The sequence below is a fragment of the Mesoplodon densirostris genome, chromosome 12 (genome assembly GCF_025265405.1).
Source record: "Mesoplodon densirostris isolate mMesDen1 chromosome 12, mMesDen1 primary haplotype, whole genome shotgun sequence".
NCBI lineage: Eukaryota > Metazoa > Chordata > Mammalia > Artiodactyla > Ziphiidae > Mesoplodon > Mesoplodon densirostris.
The window spans coordinates 58,027,070-58,054,735 of record NC_082672.1 but is presented as its reverse complement, the minus strand read 5'-3'; the positions used below and the strand labels follow the sequence as shown (position 1 = coordinate 58,054,735).

At 33.7% G+C, this 27,666-nt stretch overlaps 1 protein-coding gene across 1 annotated transcript in view; it reads right to left on the bottom strand.

Moving 5' to 3' along the window:
* The window catches only part of ASCC3 (activating signal cointegrator 1 complex subunit 3), a 336,448-nt gene that overhangs the window by 264,685 nt on the left and 44,097 nt on the right, over positions 1–27,666 (bottom strand). The window contains exons 5-7 of the mRNA XM_060114407.1: positions 6,788–6,908; positions 1,097–1,301; positions 246–387 (exon numbers count right to left, since the gene is read on the bottom strand). Coding sequence (XP_059970390.1) covers positions 246–387; positions 1,097–1,301; positions 6,788–6,908 — 468 coding nt within the window. The remainder of the gene's footprint in view (positions 1–245; positions 388–1,096; positions 1,302–6,787; positions 6,909–27,666) is intronic.

Sequence of the window (27,666 nt, the reverse complement as noted above, 5' to 3'; positions counted from 1 at the left end):
CTAAAACTCAAAAACACAAGCTGCATAAATAATGAAAGGTTGGAGAACAAATATGTTTTGAATACCTACCATGCACTAAGAATTTTACATAAACTGCACTATCTCATTTTCCTCAATATTTAAAAATACAACTTAGCATAGAAGAGTCAACTAGTACTAGAATCACAAAAGAAACAGGGAAAATCAATGTGTCATTTCCTCAGAACAGACATGTTATCCGAAAGTGGTCATATACCAATGCATACCTTTGCACCAGCAATGAATGCAGATGTTCTCATGGCTTCAGCCTGGGAATCATAAACATGTGGATAATGTATTTTTTCAACATCCATGTCTCTCTGCCTGCTCAGAATTGGAACGTTTCTAGCGTTCATAAGTGCTTGCTCTCTGTAAATACAAAAAAATAGGCTAAATCTGTAATTTTTATCTTGCAAAGGAAAGCATATACTAAAACAAAGTCATTATAATAACTATTTCATGCAGCCTTCCACTATAAAAGAGAAGAAATTAAACTACACAAAGGAAGTTATTAGCAATCCTGAAATTTTCTGTGCAACCATATAAGCATCAACACATCTTCAGGTACTATTTTTAGATAACATCATCTGATAAGTTTGACTTAATGTTTTTTTATTTATAATTTTCTTTGTCACAATACAAAGATATTTAACATAGTGTAAATTCCTTTTTTAAAATGGGTTTCAATATTTAAACACCATGTATAATAATGCCTTTATTTCATTTTTCTCCTTTCTACTTCTTGATAACAATATGGGAAAATGTATTCATTAAGGTAGGAAAGAAAAAAGTCTCAAAATAAATTTGTGTACGCTTCATAAAGTTTAACCTAGTGGTGTGTGCACAGCACCAAAATCTCTCACCTACGTTGATGCAACCAAGAATATTCTAATTAAGCAGATCACTGATTTTTTATCCCAGAAAATTAGGTTTTCATACAACAAAATTCTATTCTTGTAAGAAAACGTGACTAGAAATAAGAATCATCTAAGTTGTTAAAACTAAACTAAATAATGATAATGATACATTAAAGTAGCAATTACAACACAAGCATTTTTCAGCTTCTGGCTTTTATTACCTGTGTATCCGCAATTCCTTAGGATCAAAGCACAGGAGTCCTTCTGCAATTTCTCCATCTTCTCCAGCCTTTTTTTCTCGTCTGGCAATTCTTTTTTCTTCCCGGCGATACTGTTTCATTAACTGCTTCTCTTGTTCAGACTGAATAGTGACTTGACAACCATAATTAGGTTTAGCATTTTCTCCTAAAATTTTTTTGCAATTGTCTGCAAAGCAAATTTAAGATCATATTGTACAAGCTTAACCTTTAGGAAAACCATTGTTTTCCTTCTCACCAAAACATAAGATAGCACAATGCTCTAAGAATTCATTTTTTTTTAAACTGACACATTCAATTATATGTTTTAAGGAGAGTTTTTCTAAATCACAATTTCTAAATGGTATACTGGTTTTGGAAAAGTCAGCAGATATTTTCTTCTTACAGACTAAATAATTTAATGTTATAAATTCTTGGATATAACATCAGGAACCTAAAACTTCTATTTCACAATTTTGAAATAATCTGTTTATATAATTTCAATAAATATAATAATTACCAATACTAATTAGCATTTACTGTTAACATAATAATAAAATAAAGATATTTTTTACATATAAGATACTTTTCCCTATGTAATAGACCTTACTCTGTTAAATCGTCTATATGTCACTGCTAATTTATACATGAAATAAAACTAAAATACAGCTCAGGATATATTTAGAAGATAATTAAAGCAAATAAAGAAATAGTATGATCCACCTTTTCATGGAAATGCAGGTTTTCTAACCATTTTTTAAATTGAAGTATAGTTAATTTATACTGTGTTCATTTCAGATGTACAGCAAAGTGATCAGCTACGTATATATATTCTTTTTCAAATTCTTTTCCATTTTAGGTTATTACAAGATATTGAATATAGTTCCTTGTGCTATACAGTAGGTCCTTGTTGTTTATCTATTTTATATATAGTAGTGTGTATATGTTAATCCCAAACTCCTAATTTATCTCCCTTCCCCATCCCCTTTGGTAAACATAAGTTTGCTTCTATGTGAGCCTACTTCTGTTTTGCAAATAAGTTCATTTGTATCTCTTTTTTAGATTTCACATATAAGTGATATGATATTTGTCTTTCTCTGTCTGACTTACTTCACTTAATATAATAATCTCTAGGTCCATCCATGTTGAGGCAAATGGGATTATATCATTCTTTTCTACAGTGGAGTAATATTCCACTGCATACATATACCACATCTTCTTTATCCATTCATCTGTCAATGGACACTTCGGTTGCTTCCATGTCTTGGCTATTGTAAATAGTGCTGCTATGAACACTGGGTGCATGTGTCCCTTCAAATTAGAGTTTTCTCCAGATATATGCCCAGGAGTGGGATTGCAGGATCATATGGTGAATCTATTTTCAGTTTGGTTTTTCTTTCTTTTTTTTTTTGGTCATGCCACATAGCTTGTGGGATCTTAGTTCCCTGACCAGGGATCAAACACAGGCCCCTGCAGTGGAAGCGCAGAGTCCTAACCAGCGGACCTCCAGGGAATTCCCTATTTTTAGTTTATTAAGGAACCTCCATATTAGTACATGACTCTTTTTGAATTATGGTTTTCTCAGGGTATATGCTCAGTAGTGGGATTGCTGGGTGAGATGGTAGTTCTATTTTTAGTTTTTTAAGGAACCTCCATACTGTTCTCCATAGTGGCTGTATCAATTTCCATTCCCACCAAAGGCGCAAGAGGGTTCCCTTTTCTCCACATCCTCTCCAGAATTTATTATGTGTAGACTTTTTAATGATGGCCATTCTGACTGGTGTGAGGTGATACCTCATTGTAGTTTTGATTTGGGAGATGCAGTTTTTTTTAAAATGGTAGAAGTCTAGAACCACTAAGAGGAATCAGGTCAATCAAAGCTCAGTGTTTACAAGGTACAATTTAAACCTGTGGTTGGTCAACTCAATATACAGGAAAAATTTTCTTCCAACAGGATTACTTTCTGTGTTTAATTCAATCTTTCCAAGTACTAGTATCTTGGTTCATTGCAGCCCTAAAAGAACTGATAGGAATGTCACTGAAAGCAAACCAAGTCAATACTGTTACTGTGTTAAGGACCTACTAGGTGCCAGGCACTGCTGCTAGGCTAGGAAGACAATGAAGAATGGAATTGGTCCATACTCTGAAGGAGCATAGTGTGAGTTGTTTTATCAACTTCCAAGATCCAATACAGAACAAGGAAGGAATTAAGCACAACATCAAGAGGGGGAAATTAGCTTTCTAAGTCAAATCTTCACAATTCTCAGACATTTGTCACTATCTCATTACATGATTTTGAATAAGTCATTTTAACTCTCAATCACATGAAATAACCCCTCCATATAATGGCTCTATAAGTCACAAAAAGGAAAGTGAGAAATAAAGATTTATTACATCTCAAAATTATGAAATAAGATATAATCCCATCTATATTAGAACTACATTTTATAGCTCAAAAGTATTTTTCTAAGTAAGTCTTATATGTTTTACTTTGTAAATAAATCTTATATGCTATTATAATGATTGAATTTATAACCAACTAACTCTCAGTGTTAGAGAAAGAAAGCAATATACTGGCATTTTTCAAATGTACTCTGAACTATGAAAAAAATTAACCTGTTCGCAAAGTCACACATTCAACGACAGAGATATTAAGCAGGATTTTTTAAAATGTGAATAATGCCATGTGTTTATTACTATAAATGAATGTTAAACATTTTGTACATGAAACTAAATACTTTGGGTGACATACTATATTTTACGCTAATGACATTAACATTTTAAACAAATGTGACAGTAACAAAATACTACTGGACACATTTGTGATCATCAAAATAAGGAAATTAAAATTATAAAAAGAAAATATGTCTACCTCATCGATAGCTTTATAAGGCCTCAATCAGAATATACTGAAATCCCATAAGATTGAACATAATAGGTGATTTAAAGAATCAAGTTATAAAGCACAAATGCTTAAGTGCATGATTCTCCTTGTTGGGTTCAGTTAACTGTAGAGACTGACAAGAAGAAATGAAATGAATAAGCTTAACAGCAATTCTAACACAAAATTTTACTGAAGAACACGTAGAGCTTGTATCCTTTTAAAATGTTATTATGACAGAAAAAGTCTTGTATAACTAGTCAAAACACTGTCATTTGACAGCATGAGCTAACTTAATTTTTATTTTATGATACACCTCATACTAAACATTCTCTACAACCATCCCCAAAACAGAATTTAATTCACAACTATCCTCAATTTAGCAGTGAGTACACTATACCCACCCACTTCTCATCTACCTTACATTTCCTGGTTATAAGAACAGAGATAAAGTAGGGTGGATGTATATATATCTGGATAAAAGGATTCAAAGAAAATCAGTATGAAAGCTAGAAAATGCTAAATGGCAGGAAGCTATTGCTCTCTAAGACCATGATTTTGTGGAATAGAGAAAAGAGTAGGATGCAGCTGTCTTACTAAGGTAGCTTAATAGAGAATACAAATACAATTTGGTATTTTTAAGAGAATTTTGAAGGATTGTTAACATAAAATTTATATCAAAAGATATAAATGGATGAGAACAGTGATAAAGTAACAGAGTCTAATGATTCTTTTCTTCAAGAATATTTCTTTCTCCCTCCCCCCCAAAATAAGGAAAATCATCTTTAATGAATATACACAAAAAACCTAATATGCTCATTGTCAGCTCTTTTTTTACCACAGTCCTTAGAAGAAGTTTGTTTAAATGCCCCCAATTTTCTATGGTATAATTATTATTCTTAAATAGTAGCAACATTAGTAACAATCTAGCATAGACTAAAAGAGTAAAAGCCGACTGAGAAGAGTAGAAAATATTTCAGGGCAGACTGATGGTTCAAATATTTTTTAATAATTCAAATTTAATATTTGGTTTTAGGTTAAAAAGTGTGTTGCTTCTTAAAGTTATCCTAGTAGAATAAAGTTTGTGTATAAATGTTAAACAAAAATGGACATAATGAAACTACAAAACATTAACTCATCACCCACAGCTTTCTTAAAAAAATATATGAAGCTGAACTCATTTTGAACTTTTCGTTAATAAATTAGCACTAATAAAGGGTGGAATCAGTACGTATCAGCACTTAAAAGGCTGACAAAATGAACATCAAATTCTCAGAAATTACATCGCAAGACCAGATATTTAAATTCATTCCTTTTCTTCTGGCAGATATACATTTTTTTAAAATTTTTTTTTATTAGTTTCTGCTTTATAACAAAGTGAATCAGTCATACATATACATCCGTTCCCACATCCCTTCCCTCATGCACTCCCTCCCTCCCACCCTCCCCATCCCACCCCTCCAGGTGGTCACAACGCACCGAGCTGATCTCCCAGTGCTCTGCGGCTGCTTCCCACTATCTATCTACCTCACGTTTGGTAGTGTATACATGTCCATGCCTCTCTTTCGCTTTGGCAGATACACATTTTAAATGCTCCTAAGTTCTGCTGGCTTATTGCAATGTCTGATTAAGCACTGTTTAACAGGTGAAAGTCCTCTTACAGCAAGGTAGTTTATAAGTGTTCAATATACTTGAAGAACCAAGAGACTTGCAGAAAGACAAAGTGGCTAAACTCCAATCTTCAAAGTTTCTAGAAATCTCAAAGTAACTCCAAGGCAACTATCAGTAATCAAGGTGTAGGATAAAGAAAACCCATAAGAAATTTTGGATTTAAATCAAGGTTCTTTTTGTAATTTCCTTTCAGTGCTACACTCATAAGGAAAAGGTGATGTCACTTACATAAAAGAAGGGTAAATGTTGACTAGTTTGAAGAAGGGGGTCAAATTTCTTATGCCCATGCACTTTTTAAAAATTCCAAACTATTTATAAAGTTGGCAAAGACATTTGGGTAAAGGTAAGAAACTCAGTTTTCCTACTTACCACCTAAAACCTGAGTTTGGCATCAGTTGTCTCATAGTAAGTCAGGCTTTTAGAAAAAAAAAAAAATAGCTTCCTTGACAACTCTTTCTAATTCTTCTGGGGTTTTCAAACATATGTAATACATAGCTATATGTATGTTCAACTTGCTGCATGTGATAACTATTGCAGGTAAGCAGGAGACTCTTATTGTATGTTGAAATTTTATATCTTAAGTATTATAATGTCTGCAACTTCTAGTCATTGTTCAGCAAAAATTTTAAATGTGTGTATGTGTGTGTCCATGTGTGCATATGCCTGTGTGTGTGTGTGTGTGTGTGTGTGTGTGTGTGTGTAGAGAATGATAATGGGAGGGTGGAAGTAAAATGTTAATGATGGTGAATCTACATGAAGAGTATGTGAGTATTCATTACACTATCCTTGCACCACTACTAAGGTCTGAAAGTTTTCAAAATAAGAGTAGTTATAAATTATAACTCTACTTGACCCACTGTAAGCACTATATGTATTTCCTTAAAATTTTTTTTTGTCTTTCCAAATCTTCTGCTATACCTAAACATAAACAGAATCTCTGACATAATACCCTATTTAGGGCATTGACACTTGTTTCATAATCTGCCACACCTAAAATCTACTTAAGAGAATGGTATCAGTAAATATAATCAACCAAAGAATATTAAAAGTATAATTGTATTAAATAGACTGCTAAACAATGAATTTTTCCTTTAAAGTAGAATTACCACTGAACACTTTCTTACCTTGAAGAGCTTGCAACTTATGATCATTTGAAGAATTAAGAAATCTGTCCACAATTGTAATTCTGTTCTGGAGGAGTTTCTCAATAAGTTCAAGTCCATCAGGTCCCAGCAGTTCAAACAGCTTATAAGAGGAAAATCAAAACAAACTGTTACCTCAAAATTAATTATTTTTTCAAGTTATTAACACCCTATTCAACACAGCTATGAAGCTAAACTAACACAGAAGAAACTAAAAAGTATTTAGAAAAGAATCATAAAAAAATAATAACTTAGGAAAGTTACATTGCTTCACATTGCTAAGGAGCTTTCGGCTTCATAAGACTATCTGCAATTATATAATTAAAGAGCATGATCCAACTGTTAAAATAATTATGATTTATATATAAAACTCTAAATCACAGAATAAAAAATTTTGACACTTGTTTTTTTCTTGGTATAACCAAGTGAAATTCTAAAATTAATTTGCTTTTTAACATACCATTCTGGTTTTCCCAAATAGAGTGCAGAGTACCATTTTTCTTAAAACTTACTAATAAGAGCTATCATTTTAGAGTTAAAAATCATTAGAATGCTTTAATAAATCATGACATACAAAATTTTTAGTGCTTAAAAAACAACTGTAGGGCCTCCCTGGTGGCGCAAGTGGTTAAGAGTCCGCCTGCCGATGCAGGGGATACGGGTTCGTGCCCCGGTCTGGGAGGATCCCATGTGCCGCGGAGCGGCTGGGCCCGTGAGCCATGGCCGCTGGGCCTGCGCATCCGGAGCCTGTGCTCCGCAACGGGAGAGGCCACAACAGTGAGAGGCCCACATACCGCAAAAAAAGAAAAAAAAAAAAAAAAAAAAAACTGTATTTTTTTGTTAAAGTGTACTTTTATTATTTTATTAATGCTTAATTAATAAGTATCAATAATTTTCAATGCTTAACATATGTGAAATCTGAAACACAGTACTGCAAGTGCTTTCTGTAACTTTATTAAAAGTTTTTATGCATATCCTATTCTCCCATGCAGAGTGATTGCCAAAGTTGATTCCAGAGTCAGAGAACCAGTTTTAGGATTCAGAGACTTTCAATTATATAACTGTACGAAATAACTGTGCCAGAAAGCCTTTAGATTTCCTCATATATGGTTTGGGGGTATATATATTTTTCCTGTCCATAAATGTTATACTTTAATTCTACATGTGAAGATTTTATATTAAACAAATTCTAACTGTTCTTAGAGAATCCACACAAATAAAAATATCATTAAAAGTAGGAATTTATGTTGAGTATATATAAGGCATTAAATATTTAGTAAATATTTTCATTTTGCTGTTCATTTTACTGACACTATCTAAACACAAGGCCACCTGTCTTCCACCCTGTCCCCAAATGTGGACAGGCCTTATCTTTGGGCAAAACATCAAGGAAAATACTGGTGATCCAATCACTCTCACTCTGGCTGATAGGGCAGTGATTCCACACAAGGAGAGGCAAGCCTAGAATTTAGGCTACAGCCTACCCCTTCCATCAAGTACTCAGCTTCGAAAGCAGGGGTGTCACCTTCCATTGTCCCCACTCCTAGCTCCAGAGTTCTGCCTCAGAAATCTTGCCTGAGGGTAGAACCAAGCCTAAAACAGAAAGATCCCAATCTCTTCCAAAGAAATAGACCACATCTGCAACCAGACCATGAAGTTGAAGCCAAAGGGCTATCTCAGAAAGAGCAGAGGTTGTGGTGAATCACAACTAGGAGAAAATTCACAGATTCAACAACTAAGTTACAAGAGAGAACTAACTGAGGGGAGAGACAACTGGGACGACCCTCTTGGGGTGAGACTATATATCAACACTGACCTTTGGAATTATTCCTTCAAAGGGGTCACAAACTTATTGGATTAGTTTATGGAGCAATTTATGTCCCAGGGGCATTTTTGTAAACATCAGAATGGTCAGCTGGGAATTAGTAAAGATCACATGTGGGTTAAAGTCCCAATCTGAACAGCTGAATGGAGTCAGGGAAAGCGTAGAAAAGGGTTGTTTGTGCTAACACTACCTTCATCCCAAAGTGACTATGGGTATACTCACAGGTGCGTCTCCCTGGGGAACGACATCAGAAGCTCAACACTGTGGAGTGAGGGTAGAAGGAACTGTTTGCACTAAAATAATCCAGCAGGTCACTAAACAAATAAACAAGCAAATGACAGTAACAAGCCCTGGAGGTGGTAGACTAGATGAAATGGACAAATTCCTAGAAAGACACAAGCTACCAAAACTAACTCAAGACAGACAACCTGAATAGACCTAAAACAAGTGAAAGATTAAACTAATAATCAAAAATCACCCACAGAGAAAAGTCCAGGTCCAGATGGCTTCAATGGTGAATTCTACAAAGCATTTTAAGTTAAAACCAATTCCTCACAAACACTTCCAAAAACAAGAGGAAAGAATATTTCACAACTCATTTTATGAGGTCAATATTACTCTGACCCCACAACCAAATAAATATGTCATAAGAAAACTAAAGACCAGTACTTCTTAGAAATATGGACACAAAAATCCTCAGTGAAATACAAGCAAACCAGATCAAATCCAGCAATTTATAAAAATAATTATATACCATGACAATGTGAGATTTATGTCAGGAATATCAGGTTAGTTCAACATAAGACAATCAATTTATATCTTATAGCAATAGAATAAAAAGCAAAAATCACAAGATCAGCTCAACAGGTGCAGAAGAACCATGTGATAAAACCCAACATCCTTTCATGGTAAAAACATTCAACAAGTTAGGACTAGAAAGGAACTTCTAATACCTGATAAAGGGCATCTATGAAAATCCCACAGTTAACATCATACTTAATGGTGAAACACTGGATTAGTTTCCCACTAAGAACAGAAATAAGACAAAAAAATGTGCATTTGTGACTTCTACTGAACATTGTACTGGAGGTTCAAGTCAAGGTAATTAGGTAAGAAAAAAGAAATAAAGAGCATCCAGGTTGAAAATTAAGAGGTAAAACTATTTCTATTTATAGATCACTATGATCTTCTATGTGGAAAATACTAAAGAATGTACTAAAATAATATTAGAACTAATAAATAAGTAAAATTTTCAAAAAGTGCGCCAAGACCATTCAGTTAGGAAAGATCAGTCTCTTCAATAAATGATGGGACAACTGGCTAGCCACATGAAATAAACTGAAGTTGGACCATTATACCATATACAAACATTAAATCGAAATGGATCAGTGATCTACATTTAACATATAAACTTATAAAACTCTTTACAGAAGTAAGTTTAATTGGCTCAGATTTGGTAAGGGATTCTTAAATATGACACCAACAGCATGAGCAACAAAAGAAAACACAGATAATTTGGACTTCATCAAAATAAGAAACATCTGCATCAAAGGACACCATCAAGAAAGTGAATAAAACAACTCACAGAATGGGAGAAAATATTTGAAAATCATATATCTGTTAAAGGACTTGTATCCAGAATATATAAATAATTCTTACTAATAATAAAAAGACAACCAATGAAAAAAATGAGCAAAGGATCTGAATTTATCCAAGGAAAACATATAAATGGCCAATAAGCATGTGAAAAGATGCTCAACGTCATTAGTCATCAAAGAAATGCAAAGAAGAACCACTGGAACAACTATTTTTTTTTTAATGGAAAATAGTAAGTGTTGGCAAGGATGTGGAGAAAACTGGAATTCTCATACAGTGCCAGAATACAAAGTTGTGTAGCCATTGTGAAAAACAGTTTTCTGGTTCCTCAATAAGTTAAACACAGAATTACAATATGACCCAGCAATTCCACTCCTAGGTATATACCCAGAAGAATTTAAAACATGTGTCCAAACAAAAATTTGCACACAAATAAGGCTATTAACACAGCCAAAAGGTAGAAACAACCCAAATGTCCATCAACTCATGTATGGATAAACAAAATGTGGTATACAGCCACACCACAGAATATTACTAAGCCATAAAAATGAATGAAGTAGGGCTTCCCTGGTGGCATAGTGGTTGAGAATCCGCCTGTCAATGCAGGGGACACGGGTTCGAACCCTGGTCAGGGAAGATCCCACATGCTGTGGAGCAACTAAGCCTGTACGCCACAACTACTGAGCCTGTGCTCTAGAGCCTGTGGGCCACAACTGCTGAGCCCGTGTGCTGCAACTACTAAGCCCATGCACGTAGAGCCCATGCTCTGCAGCGAGAAGCCAGAGCAATAAGAAGCCCAAGCACTGCAACGAAGAGTAGCCCCTGCTTGCCACAACTAGAGAAAGCCCGCACGCAGCCACGAAGACCCAACACAGACAAAAATAAATAAAATAAATAAATTTATTTTTTTTAAAAAAGGAATGAAGTAGGGTACAACATGCATGAACCTTCAAAACATTTTGCTAAGTGAAAGAAGCCAGTCACAGAAGGCCACGTATTACGATTCCATTTATATGAAATGTCCTAAATAAGGAAATTTCTAGAGACAGAAAGTAGGCTAGTGGTTGTTTAGGGCTTGGGGGTTGGGAGAAGGGGGCGGGGGGAGTAGGGGAATACTAGCTAAAGGCTTAGGATTTCTTTTTGAGGTTTTGTAAATGCTCTAAAATTGACTGTGGTGATGGTTGCACATATCTATGAATATACTAAAAAACACTGATTTATAACATTTTAAGTGGATGAATTGTACGGTATGTGAACTATATATCAATGAAGCTATTTTTTAAAGCTATGAACCAAAACGACTTAAGATATTAAAAGTAACCAATAAACTGTTCAGGGTTGAAAAATAAAGATTAAATACAATTTTCCTGATAAGCATTTTAAGTGAGTGTTTTGAATTGCTTTTAGACACAAGCCCCATGCTTAAGGTAAGGGTGTTATTAAAGAACAAGCAAATTCAAAAAAGATAAATGTAATACATACCTACAAAGATACCTTCTCCCCCCCATACTCCAAACAAATTGTAGTAGGAAATGCTCTCTACATACAGCATGAAATGTCTTTTACATGCTATCAACTTTCAAAGAACATGTTAATTCTTAAATTGAGACCATTTTCTCTGTAAGAATGTGATTTATTGTGGCAGCTACCCTTGCATATTTGAAATATAATGTTGACATATGATAAATCAGAGATTCAGAAATTTTTAGTCCAACATAATTTTAGGAAACCACCAATGTATTTGGAAGATAACTTCTAGATAAAACATCTCAGATATAGAATCACAGCACAAAGAGCATGTTATTTCTTAAAAATAATACACCTAAGACCTAGCAAAAGAGACAAGAAGGCTGTTTTGCTCTGAATAGCAGGACTTCCATAACCCAAAATGAAGAATCCCCAGCAGAATTCTGAGATCAGCAGCCATCAGATTTAAAGCAATCCCAAATTACGCTTTCCCTAACATTTGCCATTTTCATCTACACTGAGAGCAGGTGCAGTTCTCATTCAAGATTTGCACTACAAACTAATTTGGCACTGAGAGTGACTGTCTGTAAAGGTACAACTGTCTGGATCATTGCTCTATACACTGACACAAATTCCAGAAGCTATCAAATTGAAAAAAAAGGAGGGAAAAGTTAGCTATGGGTAGAGAAACAGGCATCAACTACAGAGTTTAAAAAAACAAAACTGCAGCTCTCAAAACAATAAAAAGGCAAGTTTTACTACTCTGGCTATAAATTAAGGATACGAGATTCAAAGGAAACACAATAGGAATAGACAGGTAATATCCTTTTCCTGGTAGATTTTGCTAAAGCCATTATTATCTATTAAGGAACTTCTCAATAGACAAAGGTGCTCAGGGTTCTCATTGTTATTATAATTCCTTTTTCATTAAATTATCAAATTAAAGCAGTTCTTCATTAAAGTAAAAAAATTAACCAACAGACTATGCTCCTGAGATGTCAAAAAAAAAAATTATCGCAGAACATGCACAGACTACCTTTTAAACTTTTTTTTTTTTTTTTTTGGCCACACTGCACAGCATGTGGGATCTTAGTTCCTTGACCAGGGATTGAACCCAGTCCCTCTGCCGTGAAAGCACAGAGTCTTAACCACTGGACCACCAGGGAAGTCCCTGTACAGACTAACTTTAAAGCAGCATTACTTCCTTATTTCTTACACTTGTAACAGATGAATGTAGTTTGTGAATCTCTCAGGAAAGGTAAACCCCACTTTCCACTGTATTCTGTGTTATATCATTTTTATTCCAATAGGAACGATGCTCTAGTGGATGCTATATCCCCAACACAGTATCAAAATGACTCACACACATTACATCATTATAAAAGCAAAATATAAAGTAATGAAAACCTTTAAATAATATACCACAGAAAATTATACTATAAATCTTAGGAAAATTGGTAACAAAAAGTTATAATGGGCCTAAATAAGAACTATAAATCTGTTCAAGAGCTGGGGTATGCAGATATGCTGAGGGTTTGTGAAACCACAGAATAAACATGACAAACACACTTACTTGCATTACGGGTTTACTCAAAGATTTAGAGGCAAAACATTATTTCCAAGTAAAAGGTAATTCTGGTCATGTTAATGTCCTGTTTGAACCCTATTTCTCAGGTTAGTCAAAACATGTTGAACAAAGTATTTAATCACTAAAACAGGCTTTAAACATAATAAAATTCACATTTATAAAAGGTTTGTCACTTCCATTCTGTTTCCATCTAGTCAATATTAAAGAATTCATTAAAAGTCAAAAATAAGTCTATCTGAAGTTCTGAAAAGACCTCTTTCAAAAGAGAGACCAACCATTCTCCCTATCAAATAGTCAACAGGCATTCTGAAAAACAGCTAGTGATGCACAGTAGGCATAATACCTTGATGTGAATGAGGTATCCTTTTGGACAATACAGTTAAGCGGACTATGGGATTATTCTCAATATGGAGATCACCCACTAAAGTTTTTCTTTAAAGAGTGGTCATGGCTCTGTCCTGTTCAATGTTTTATCAGTTATATATATATAAACTAGAAGATATTAAATTAAATTTGTTAAAGGTGTTAATTTAGTTCATGATAGAATCAAAATTTAAAAATTTTCTAAATAGTCTGATATAATCTGGCCAGACCTAAGGAGAAGCAATAGAGGTAAATATAAAACCCCATAATTAAGTTTAAAAAACTCATGTGTACTTGTACAAGATGGGGAAACCTTATCCCACAAATAAATTCCTAAGAAAAATCCTGAAAGGGTAGGGAGTTGGTTATTTACAGGTTCAATATGAATAAATAATGTAATAAAGGCTAGGGAAAATTTAATGTAGTAATAGCAATACTGTATCTCCAAAACCCCATTTAGCATCTCAAAGGATACTACACTGGTTGAACCATATTTAGAGGGCTGAGTTCAATTCTAATCTATACTTTTTAAGAAGGTTACAATAAAAAACTAAAGAAAAGAACATGAAAAAGAAAGTAAAAATAAGATATATCTATGCAAACTGTTATTATTATCCATTCTGTCTGAAGAACAGCAGATCTGTTACTATTATCCATTCTGTTTGAAGGATACTCATTCATAGGTTTGATAAAGATAATGAATATTATTCTGGTCCCATCTTCCTGGATCATCCTCCATGCATCACTCCACATTGCTAAATACCCCTTATCCTTCTTGAAACATACTTTTCCTCGGATATCCTTGACACACCATTCCTTTTTTTTAAGTAATTTTATTTTATTTTATTGAAGTAGAGTTGATTTACAATGCTGTGCCAATCTCTGCTGTGCAGCAAAGTGACTCAGTTATACACATAGAGACATTCTTTTTTATATTCTTTTCCATTATGGTTTATCACAGGATATTGAGTATAGTTCCCTGTGCTAGGCAGTAGGACCTTGTTGTTTATCCATTCTAAATGTAATAGTTTGCATCTACCAACCCCAAACTCGCAGTCTATCCCTCTCCCTCCCCTTCTCCCCCCAGGCAACCACAAGTCTGTTCTCTAGACATGCCATTCTTTTGATATGTATCCTACCACTCTGGCTGGTACATTCCTATCTCTTCTTTAGGCTCTCTTTGACTATTAAATGTTGGAGTTCCTTAAGGTTTAATCCCAGGCTTTCTCTTACTTCCACTCCATGTTCTCTCCTTAGCTGTTCACATGCAAGCTCTCAGCTCCCATTAGCAAGCACATACTGAAAACTCATAAAATCACACATCCTTCCCAGATCTCTACTCTGAGCTTCATTTATCAAATTGTCCAGTTATCATCTTCCCTTGGAGGTCTTAAGGCCTCTCACAATTCCACATACGTCCAAAACCATCTCTTGGTTTTCCACCCACTTCACTCTAAGTATTCTTTATTTCCATGAATGGCATTGCCATCCTTCTAGTTACACAAAAGCCTAAAATGCACCCTTACCACCTCTTTATGCATCGCACCCAATCCTACCCCATCATCCAATTCACTCTTAAGTCCTCTCGATCTCAACTACTAAACAGATTTCAAGCCTTTCTCCTTGTCTGTTTTAAGATCCCAGTTATTGCCTGTACCATGCAAAGGGTTTCCTAAATAGTTTCTGCACATCTATCCAAAACACATTCCAATCCATTCTCCACATAGCAAAGACAGAAGATGTTAGGAAATGTAGGTCTGATCAACGTATGCTACCTTCCCTCCAACCCTTGCCAACAAACTTCCAGTTGCTCTCCATTCTTCTCAAGATGAAGTACTGAATTGAACTGAACACAGAAGCAGAACCTCAAAACATCAAAAAGTGCTACAGTAAGAGTCAAAAATACTGATGTATATTCAATGACATTGCCCTGACTAGAAAGAACTTTAATATCATTAATAAAGTTAAACACTCTTTTTAAAACAGCATCCTTGGGCCTCCCTGGTGGCGCAGTGGTTAAGAGTCCGCCTGCCGATGCAGGGGATACGGGTTCGTGCCCCGGTCTGGGAGGATCCCATATGCCGCGGAGCGGCTGGGCCCGTGAGCCATGGCCGCTGGGCCTGCGCATCCGGAGCCTGTGCTCCGCAACGGGAGAGGCCACAACAGTGAGAGGCCCGCATACCGCAAAAAGAAAAAAAAATAATAATAATAAAACAGCATCCTTTTTAATTCTCCATTTCTATGTATGTTTTATAATGAGTGTAAGGTATCATAGCATAATTTAAAATTATACTGTATATCATATACAGTTTAAAATTAAATAACTACACTTATATCAGGGATACATTATCAAACGTGGTTAGAAAGTATAACCAAAACAGTTTGGAGACCAATGCTTTAAAGTATCATTCTGTTATGAAAGTTTTGCACAATGTAAGTTTTCTTATTTGGATATATCTTATAACCAATATTTATATTTAATATAATATTTTTTTGAAAATGTTCTTACATGAATGGTGTTTCTGAAAATGGTCAGTAGAATTATAGTAATTATAATTTAAATTATATAATTTTAATTATATAATCATATGTAAATTATATTAAATATATTAATTATTAAATTATTTGATATGTTAAATATTAAATTATATTTAATTTATAATTATAATTTATAATTATAGAATGTAAGGAAATACAGATTAGGTACAAATCCACTGATACCACTGCTGCTCATATTTTCAAAACTTCTGTGTAAGTGCATTCTAAGTCAGCAACTCAGTTTTTACTTTATATTACCCCCAGTCAGTCAACTTAATTTAATAATTTACCAAGCTTATGAACACTAGTAACACACAGCAGTTTAGGTTAGAAGGAAGTCAGTCAGGGCTCAAATCATAAGCCTGCTGCTCATTGGCTTTAGGAGCTTAGACATCTGCTCTGAGCCTCCTTTTCTCATTTGTAAAGTGGGAATAAGAGCACATACATACCCTTCACAGGGTTGTGATGTGAACTAATTAATGTATGTAAATGTATATGACATAGTGCCTTGCATATAATAAGTAATTAACATTAGGTATTTAGTATTACCAAAATAAACAAATCATAATCAAATAAGGGAGTAAGAAAAGTACACAAAATAATTTGTATCACAGTGAAAATGGTAACAAAACCTAACACTTGTACACTAGTTATGTCCCAGGCAAGTAATTAAGTGCTTTACATCTAAAGCAAATATTTTCACAGTCTTCATCTGAAGAAATATTCAGTGAATCTTTGCTAAATATACATAATACTAATGCATCTATCATTTAAAAGCAATCATGATAGAATAATAATTCAAATAAAATACTATAAAAGTATGAATAATCAACTATCACTTGTCAGGAAATAAATGAACATACAACAAATATTAACACAAATATCTGACACGCATATTTACTTCAGCCTTTTTTCTCAAGAAAGTGTGCTCATGATTGTAAATATGTGCATGCATATATTCTAACTCCAACTTCTGCTAGTAAAATTATTCTTGGTTCAATGGTGAAACTAAATACAATATATCCTAGTGTTCTGTAAAAAGCAGCGATAAGATTTGAAACCATTGCTTCAACTAAAACTTTAATCACTGGTTAGATCACAGCTTCCTTAACCTTCCTGACAACCACCAGTATGCCTCCTCCATTTCAGTCTGTTAAATACAAGAACCAGATGAATCTCCCTCACAGTCAGCTTTCACAAACACCCATACATTGTAGAAACTACAATGGGGTCACCTCATCTAAGCTCAGTTTGGAAGGGACCTTGGAGGACATCTAAACAAAGCTCTCAAAAATCAATAATTACTGCCAAAGGAGGCCGAAAAACAGGACAGCTGAGAGCACGGGCTTGGACTCAGAACTAAGTTTATCAGTTTTGTCAATTCCTACTTATATGACTATGGGCACCTTTCTTAAGCTCTCTGTGCCTCAGCTTTCCTGTCTGTTAAAAGAAATTAGCATGGGATCTGACAATAGGTGCTCTATACATATTTACTGCTATTATTGACTTTTTTTTTTTTCCTGGCTAATGAACACCCAGCATACTTCCACCAGCAATAGACCACTTCATAAGGAAACTCATGCCACTGCTAGAGGATGCTTAATGTCAAAAAATCCTTCCGTACATTGAGCCCAATCAGACTCACTATAGCTTTCACCTAACACTGGCTGTGCCCTCTGGGGTTACAGAAAATGATCTTAATAATATTTCTACAAGACAGCCCTTCAAAAATTTAAAGATAAGGCCAAGTAAAGTATTAGGCACACTTCACTGGTAAGTTCTTTCCTTCCCAGGTAAACATACATCAATTCCTTACTATTAGTCATATAACTTGGTTTCTTGATGATTCTTTATCCAGGTTCATTTAGAAATCTACCTTTTACTGAGCCTTTAACTTTTAATGGCATCCAAAACTGAGCATAACATTTCAAATATAATTTGATTGGGGCAGATCACAGAGATTATTAAAACAACTCTAGACTAGATGTTAAACTTTTCTAAACACAGCTTAAATTGGTAACAATATCACACTATTGGCTCAAATTGAATGTGTAGCCAAGTAAAAGTATTTGGTTTTAGTTTTTTTCCACATAAATTCCTAGTAGACAGATTCCCATATCCTGTACTTTATATGATAATTTTTAAGCCCAAAATTTCAAATAGATCCCTTATAAATTTCATTTTCTTCTTTTTTTTGTTTGTTTTTTTAGTCTTTAGAGAGCTTTTTAAATCTGGATTTTGGCAATCTATTATATCAGTAAACACTATCAGTGTTGAACCAGTCCAGAACACAAGTTCAATAACTGTGCCTTTATACAAATTATTGATTAAAGTACTGAGGACAGGACAAAAGTAAAAAACTACAGGATAAAGAATGGAGACCTGATTCCACATTGGCAATGAACCAATATTTACAATAAGGTTTTTCAATCAACTATTAACTCCATTTAACTGTATTAATCACTGCTGACATTTCTCGATATATCTTGTCTAATTTAGATTCTTCACTAACTAGTATTGTAGCCACTAGTCACACAAGGCTATTTGTATGCCAAGTAATCACAATTAAACAAATTCCTCAGTTACATTTAACCACGTTTCAAGAGATCAGCAGCCACATGTGGCTAGTGACTACTGTGTTGAAGAGAAAACAAAATATTTCAATCATCACAAAAAGACAGCACTGGTCTAGGAGATATTTTGAGTGTACTGTAAAACACTGCTTAGATCTAGGTAGAATATGTTTACACAGCAAAATCTATCTGTCTAGTTTATCACACTGACTACCAAATTAGAGTTTTTTTTTAAAAAGCTCATAGTTTACATTAGAGTTTATTTACTCTTTGTGCTGTATATTCTACAAGTTTTGGCAAATGTATGATGACCACAATGACAGGTATCTATCATTACAGTATCATACAGAAGAGATTCATTGCCCTAAAAATCCCCTATGCTCCACCAATTCACCCCTTTCTCCCTTCTCCCCAACCCCTTACCCCTGGTGACCACTTATCTTGACTATCTCCAAAGTTTTGCCTTTTACAGAATGTCACATAGTTTGAATCATATAGTGTGTACCCATTTCAGATTGACTTCTTTCATTTAGCAATAATCATTTAAGGTTCTTCTAAGCTTTTTCATGGCTTGCTGGCTCATTTTCTTTTATCACTGAATAATATTCCATCATATGGAAATACCACAGTTTATCCATTTCCCTACTGACGAATATCTTGTTTGCTTCTGACAGTTGTCTTAATTTTTTATTTCATTAAATTCTGTTTTTTACTCAAATTATCTCATCCATAAAAATATGCAAGCAAGTCCTATACAGAGAAATGCTGAATGATTATCACTAAATTTCACACTTTTCATTTTTTTTCTTTTCCAAATTTTCTACAATGAACACATACTATTTAATCAGAAGAGGTTTTATTTTTATTTTTTTTAAATAATACAAACCAGGGCTTCCTTGGTGGCGCAGTGGTTAAGAATCCACCTGCCAATGCAGGGGACATGGGTTCGAGCCCTGGTCTGGGAAGATCCCACATGCCAAGGAGCAACTAAGCCTGTGCACCACAACTACTGAGCCTGCGCTCCAGAGCCTGCAAGCCACAACTACTGAGCCCACGAGCCACAACTACTGAAGCCTGCACGCATAGAGCCCATGCTCCGCAACAAGAGAAGCCACTGCAATGAGAAGCCTGCACACCGCAACGAAACAGTAACCCCCGCTCGTCACAACTAGAGAAAGCCTGCTCACAGCAACGAAGACCCAATGCAGCCAAAAATAAATAAATATATATATTTCTTTTATAAATAAATAAATAAATAAAAATAATACAAACCAGATTCTGATTTACCAATTTTTTAAACTTTTTGTCCGCTAAGGACACAAAGCATCACTAACTTAATAAATAAAATAGGTTTTCACAAATTGCCATATTTGGAATGAACACAAATTATATAAACCAAAAAATCCCTTATCATGTAGACAAATCAGCTGATAACTAATAGTACAAGGACCAATGAATAATTTAAACTTTATTTCCTCTACCAAATCTTATTTTTCAAATGAAAACCCTTTTTTTATCAAGCACAATGTAACCACATAGGAATCACGCTAACATATACCATTTTCTAAAAACTCTGATCACTGAAAAACTATTTCAGTAATTTTAATAATATAATTATTATTAGTTCATAATAGCAATAAAATAGATGTTTTAACAATTTAATCATTTGAGGTAATAAGCAAATCCCTTATCCTAATATCTAACTGGAACTACTTAAGAGATGCAATAAGTGCAGAATGACCATTATATTCTTTCCAAGTAGAAGAGCCATGGTTCGCACTTTGAACTAAGCTGGTTAGGGAAAAGAAGAGCAGCTTACAAACAGAAATGAAACATTTGCTTGAGCATCTATATGGCAAGATTTACAAAATGGAGCGAGTGGGTAAAGTATTACTCTCCAAGTAAGCTTATTTAATTGTTTATCAAAAGAAAATTAACATTTTTCACAGAAAGCAATACCTGTAACTATTCAAATACACATTTACTATTGTTATGAGATTTATTATGTTTCATGGTGGACTGATAATATGCAAGGAATAATGTTTAGCCTCTTTCCTTATTGGCATAGACAATAAAAATCACAGCATTTATTAGGGGATCTTTCTATTTGGGGGATTTGCAAGACACTTAACTCTCTACACAGAAATTGAATCTCCAGGAATATTATACCACACATCACTTTTTCTGGGTATCAGTTGATATATAAAATGCATAAGCAATGAAGTTATGATAATCAGGTACTCATATAAAACAAGAGACAGGGTTAAAAATACCAAAATAAAGCAAAAATATATATAAGGCTTAATAATAATATAAATAACAATGAGCTCCTGGTTTGGGGTTTTTTTTGTTGTTGAAATTATCAAAATACTTGTAAAGTCTATAGTTAAGTTATTCTTATTAAAACTACATAACTGTCATGATTAATTTTCCATTGCCTTGAGCAAACTTAAGGTTTCAATTTTAACCCTAAGTAGAAATAGCTGAATAAGTGTTTATTGGTCACTGATTCTGACAGTACAATCAACATTCTATATACTGAATTTAGTTATTCTACTATTTTCAAGTTTTGGAGTGTTTCTAAATAACAAAACCCTTAAGCAGTTTGTCACAATAAATAATATGATGATCCTATAAGGATAATCACAGTCATTTCTCTTAAAAAAAAAACTAAACTAAAATATATTTTACTTTTAAATTTCTTCTTAAAACTATCTTGAAAAAACTCCCTTCCCTTTTATGCTTAACATGTGAAGGAGGCTGACTTCTGAAAACAAGTATTAGCGATTAAGATGAAAAAGAAGGTATGGCACAAAATTCACACTTGAATGCACCTCTTCTGGTAAGACTGAAAAAGAGAAAAACCTAAAAATCTAAAACTTAAACTTCAAACTTAAAAAGAAGAAAAATACCTCCCTGGACCAGAAATTGAGCTAAAAAAAGTAAAACACCAAGTAGGGCTAAAGTAACAAGCTGAGCTCCAGTTCTAGACAGCAAGGCCAGGAGTCTGGCTCCTGTGAGATAACCTAGATGAAAAGTGCCCTGTGGGGACTTCCCCGGCAGTCCAATGGTTAAGACTTCACGATTCCACCACAGGGAGCACGGGTTCAATCCTTGGTAGGGGAACTAAGATCCCACAAGTTGCGGCATGGCCAAAATGTAAAAAAAAAATTTAAAAAAAAAAGTGCTCCTTGTAAACAATGTGCAAAGCAGAACAAGGCTTAGCTGAGGCCCAGAGCATGGGCATGGGGCTCCCCTGTTTTTATGAGAAGGGGCTGAAAAGAACTACTACCAAAATGAGACTTGGGGCCACAACTCTATAGCAATCTAAGATGGGGAGGAGGGGGAATGTGGAAGGAAGAAGCTACAAATCAACATCACCATCAGCATAATTAAAATTCTAAAACATATGAAATCTTAAACTAAAAATGACAGTCAACAAAATCAACAATGGAACTTAAGTTCACTCCAGAAGAAGGTAATATGGAACAATGTGATAAAGACTTTCAAATAAGTACTATTACAAAGCTCCAAGAGGTAACAAAGCAGTTGCTTCCATTAAAAGAATTTATGCAACAAAACAAAAGAGGGTTTATTGGAACATTCTATCCTTTTTGCTCAAGTTTTTCTGTAAACTTAAGGCTGCTATTTTAAAAGTTTATTAATTAAAAAAAAGATGATAAATGATTCAAGGAAAAAATAATTTTAAATCTATATCAATCAAGGTGATTATTCTACTGCTGATAAATATTTGTAAAGTTTAAATGATCATACACTTGTGGTTTAAACAAAAACTACCTAGTAAAATATAAAAAAGATGCCTAACAAATCTTTGTGAAGAAAATGAATAAGTAACGAAAAGAGGTAATTAATGATCAATATGAGGTCATTTTCTATCAGCATTAGTTATCGGGTCATAAAATATACATCTCTTTTAACATTCTCATGGGAATCTACTTTATTTTTCAGATACAATGAATGTCCTTGATGTCACTTTATATTTTTAGAGTATTTCAAATGTTATCATCATTATTACTGATTGCATAAGAAAACAAGTAGTTATAAACAGATTAAAATTTTTAAAGAAGAAACCCATTTCCACTGTGAAACAAATACACCTGCTATAACTGGATGTAACTACAAGGACATCAGGCTTGTCCCAACTACTTTTTATCTGAAGATTGGGAAACTGCCAGATGTCTTATTATTTAAAACTAATACCTGCGATATGAATAAAAGCTAAAACATATGTGGGGGAAAAAAATAAAGAGAAGAGCAACAAAATTAAAAGCTGGTTCTCTGAAAACAAACACTCCTCTATCAAAAATTAGAAAGTAGAAAACAGACAGAAATACAGGGGCAACATAACCAAAAGCTAGTGTAAAAAAATTTTTTTTTTAAATAAGAAGACATTATGAATAACTTTAGAGCAAAAAGCTTGAATACTTGGCTAGTGAAATGGCTAATTTCATAGAAAAATATAATTATCAAATTTGATTTAAGAAGAAATAGAAAATTTGAATAAACCAACGACTGGAAAATCTGAATTGCTAATTAATGTCTGCCCTACAAAAAGACACCAGGCAACATAGTTTTAGAAGCATACTTGCTTCAAACTTTCATGAAAGAAATAATCGCTTTCTTATAGAAACCTTTTAAAAAACAGACAAAGAAAGCTCCAGAAGTTTATTTTATGAAGTCAGAATAACCTTAGGTATTAGTATTAAAACAGGGTAATTTACAAATTCTCTACTCAGGCTGGGATTCTAAGAATAGCAGAAGGATTGGAAAACCATGTGATGCACCAGTGACTATCGAATAAGCCCCAAGAAAAAGAGGAGGCATTCTGATTCTCATAAATTAAACTAAGGCAAATCCATGTATTTCCTTTCTTAATTATAAAGGGAGGCATTTTAAAACTTGGAGTTGTATCTACACCTCTACTGTATAAACAGCATACATTATACACTGTAGTAAACATGGTATCCAAAGAAAAACTATACTCAATTTAGGGAATGTCTTCCTTTGAGATAACAAGCAATTTTAGATTAGCACATGAAATGATGTGCATATTGAAAACAAAGAATAATGAAGTATGTTAAAAGAAAATGTTAACTGAGTAATTCTGAAAAAAGTTTTGAATTAACAGTCCATATGGAACTCAGTATCAGAATAATTACATAAAGCAAAGTATGTTATTTATAACATTGTAAATTACTCTTAGTTTGGTTTGTGGCATAAAAAATTATTAAGTATTCATACATGCCAAAATAAAGTCTTAAACAACAAAAGAAAATGACCGTGAAAATTAGGACAGCATTTATTTAGCATTTATTTATCTCTCAAGAAAAATGTGCTATGCAAATTGTTGTTGCACTGCAGAGAATGAGATAAATTATATTTTCAGAATAACTAATGTTCATTATTTACAGGTACTTAATCTAACACAACAACTTAACAAAGCTAAAACCAAGGTCACTTACGACTTAGTTAAAACTACTTGGAATGTAAATACTATTTATTCCTCACATACTATAATTAATTAGATGTATAGTAAGTAAGGTTAAAGCTAGGTACCATTGTATATTTAAAAGCTTACTTTACATTTTCATGAACGTGGCAAATTGATAGCTTCCTTGATTCTTAAAAACAAAATATGCTGATTTTTAGTTGCCTTAGTGAAAACAAATTTACAGCCATCATATGTATGTATGTGCGTATGTGCACATGTACATATAAAGCTGGACAAATAATGTATTAAATTTTAAATATTTAAAAAATGCTTACAGCAATTCCTAAATCTAATAGTCATACTTATCTATGTTTATCAACTGGATAAACATTATCCAGAATTTTTTTACTCATCTCAAAGACTATTAAAACACAGATATTTATTCTTTATTCTACTAATAAAATGTATTTATCTTATTTCTTTCCCATATCGAAACATTACAGATATTTCTCAACTTATAAAATCCATATGCTCTTCCAAATTAGTCATAACATTCATTGTATCAAACATAATTTTCATGCCCATTCTCCTTTTAAATATACATATGAAAATTCCAAGAGGAGGAGACTTAAACCAAGATAATGGGAGTGAGTTGATTGAACTTTGTTACCTTTCCTTTTTGTCTCCCAAAACCTAAGAGTACTTGACACACAGCTGAGAATGAATGAATAAACGAGTGAATGAACAGTGCCAAACAGAGAAGAATAACACTAAATGTACGAAATTTGGTAAAAGGTCTTACTCCTCGAACAACCATTCCAACTATGAGCAAAATAGTTTGGAATCTGTTATTACCACAAATTGGAAACAAGCAAGTATTTTTAAGTCCTCATTGTGAGTTTAAGTTAACATATTAATAATACCTTTTCGGGACTTCCCAGGTGGCGCAGTGGTTAAGAATCCGCCTGCCGATGCAGGGGACACGGGTTCGAGCCCTGGTCCGCGAAGATCCCACATCCCACATGCCGCAGAGCAACTAAGCCCGTGCGCCACAACTGTTGAGCCTGCTCTCTAGAGCCCACAAGCTGCAACTACTGAGCCCACGTGCCACAACTACTGAAGCCCACACACCTAGAGCCCTGTTCTGCAACAAGAGAAGCCACCACAATGAGAAGCCCGCACACTGCAAGGAAGAGTAGCCCCCGCTTGCCATAACTAGAGAAAGCTGCTGAACTAGATCTTCTATCTATAATTAACAGTGTTCCTGGTTACAAGTATATGAACTTATATTTATCTATTTTATCACGTCATATTCAGCCCATCATTCTAACAATCTGAGCCACAAAGAAGATAAAAGCAACATTCAACCAAGATAAATACAAAAACACAGCCAGTGCTTTCCCAATATAGACCATAAAACTTAAGAGACCTGTTATAGCAGGTAACACTTCAACCACCTTGACCTTTCCTAAATTTTACATTCAGCTAAAAGTAGAACATGAATTTTCCTCATGAAAATTTCATCCCTTAAAAAGTAAAAGTAGGAATGAATAACCTAAAATGGCAGACAATGTGGAAGTAATAAGAACCTTGGGAGAAAATGGCTAGATCACTTTAGAGTATGCAATATGGACATATTCAGATATGCACCTACAAATTAAATACAAAGATACATCTGATCCAAATAACATTCTGACTAAAACCAGTGAGACTAAAAAGAAAAAAGTTCAAAAAAGATGGGAGGTTCAGTCATGTCTTTGGAATCGCCTTTCTAAGCATAATACCAAAAAAAGATTCCTAAATGAAAAGATGAATAGACTTGCCTACACTCAAAACATCACAAAATTTTTTTTAATCTCATTATAAATTCTCCTATAAAGAGTAACTGAACTTCATCAAATGAAAAACTGGCAATTCTCACTAAGCAGTAAGTGGCCTATAAATATATGGGGAAAAAAATCTTTAACCTCAGTAGTAATAAGAAATGTAATTAAAACAGTGAGATATAATTATCTCCCTAATAAACAGGGTTGGCAAGAATGTAAGTACAAGGATACTCTTATACACTATAGGCAGAAATGTACACTGGTAGATTCTTTCAGGAAAGGATTTTGTCAGTACTTTTGGATGCAAGATTTTCAGTACTAGTAATATATTCAAGGGAAAAATATGTATTAGCAAATATTTAGCATAAGAGTTTTTACTGCAATGTTATTTATAATAGGGAAAGGCTAGATTAAACTTAAATCTTCAATAGCAGAGTATTAATTTAATAAACTAGGATATGATGATAAATGTATACTATGCAGCCATTAAAAGTTATTATATATTAACCAAATCACCATGTTATATATCTGAAACTAATCACATTGTAAATCAGCTATACTTCAACTAAAAAAAATACAATAGATAATATATTGCATGTTTTATTGTCATAAAAACATGCATAGAAGTGTTAAGTAACAAAAAAGCATTACATATACTATAGGACCCATTTTCTTAAGTATTCATACTTTTTAAAATAATTACTCCAAAATATTTGCAGTGGCCATCACTAGATATTAGTGAGAATCTTACAGGTGATTTTGTTCCTACATTTTATGTTCTAAATTTTCTACAATGATACTTTGTTTTAAATTAGAAAAATAAAGTTGTGTAAAGAACAGTTGGCATTAAAAAATGAAATGGCATAAAAGACTAGAATTTCCACCACAATCCTGAAAAAAATAAGAGAAAAAAATTGGATTTTAATAAAACACTATAGCTATGCAGTAACTATAAACTGAAAAATATTAGAGGGACATGAGAGACAATACGGTAGCAAAATCACAATAAAACTAACATAATTACATATATGTTTTCAAAACCTATTATAGTAGTGTCTATAAGGTTAAATCTCTAAAAATATCTAGGCACGTAAAAACGAGAGAAATAACAAAGAGAGTTCTTTTACCAAGCTTGAAGCAAGGAAATAAAAGCAGGACATATGTTCTTCCCTGAGGAAGATGGGAGAAGCAAGTCCATTCTCACTTTGCATGCATCTTCCCCTACTGAGAATATTAGCTTAAGACAGGAAAGAGCAGAACAAATACCATAAATACTGAATGCTACCCATGGAGAAATACTGAGTTCTACCTTATGGAGAAAGTAGTAAGGAATCACCTAACTTCTTCAAATAAATAAGTTCAGGTGTTCAGACCTTGATGAATCATATCCCAAGGTTCAAGAACTGCTTACAGAGTTGAGGTCAGAGTCATTAATATCTCTGAGAATTAACAAAGGAAAACAGAAGTGCCAGATGAAGGCAGAATTCCCCAATTTAAAAAAGAAATGATAAAAATAATGGGTTGTGAAAATTATTTAACTTAAATATCAACACATGGAAATGTCACAGAAGAACAGAATTCATAAGTAAAATCTTGGCAAAATAGTCTTAATTCTTTTTCCTATGAGATTATT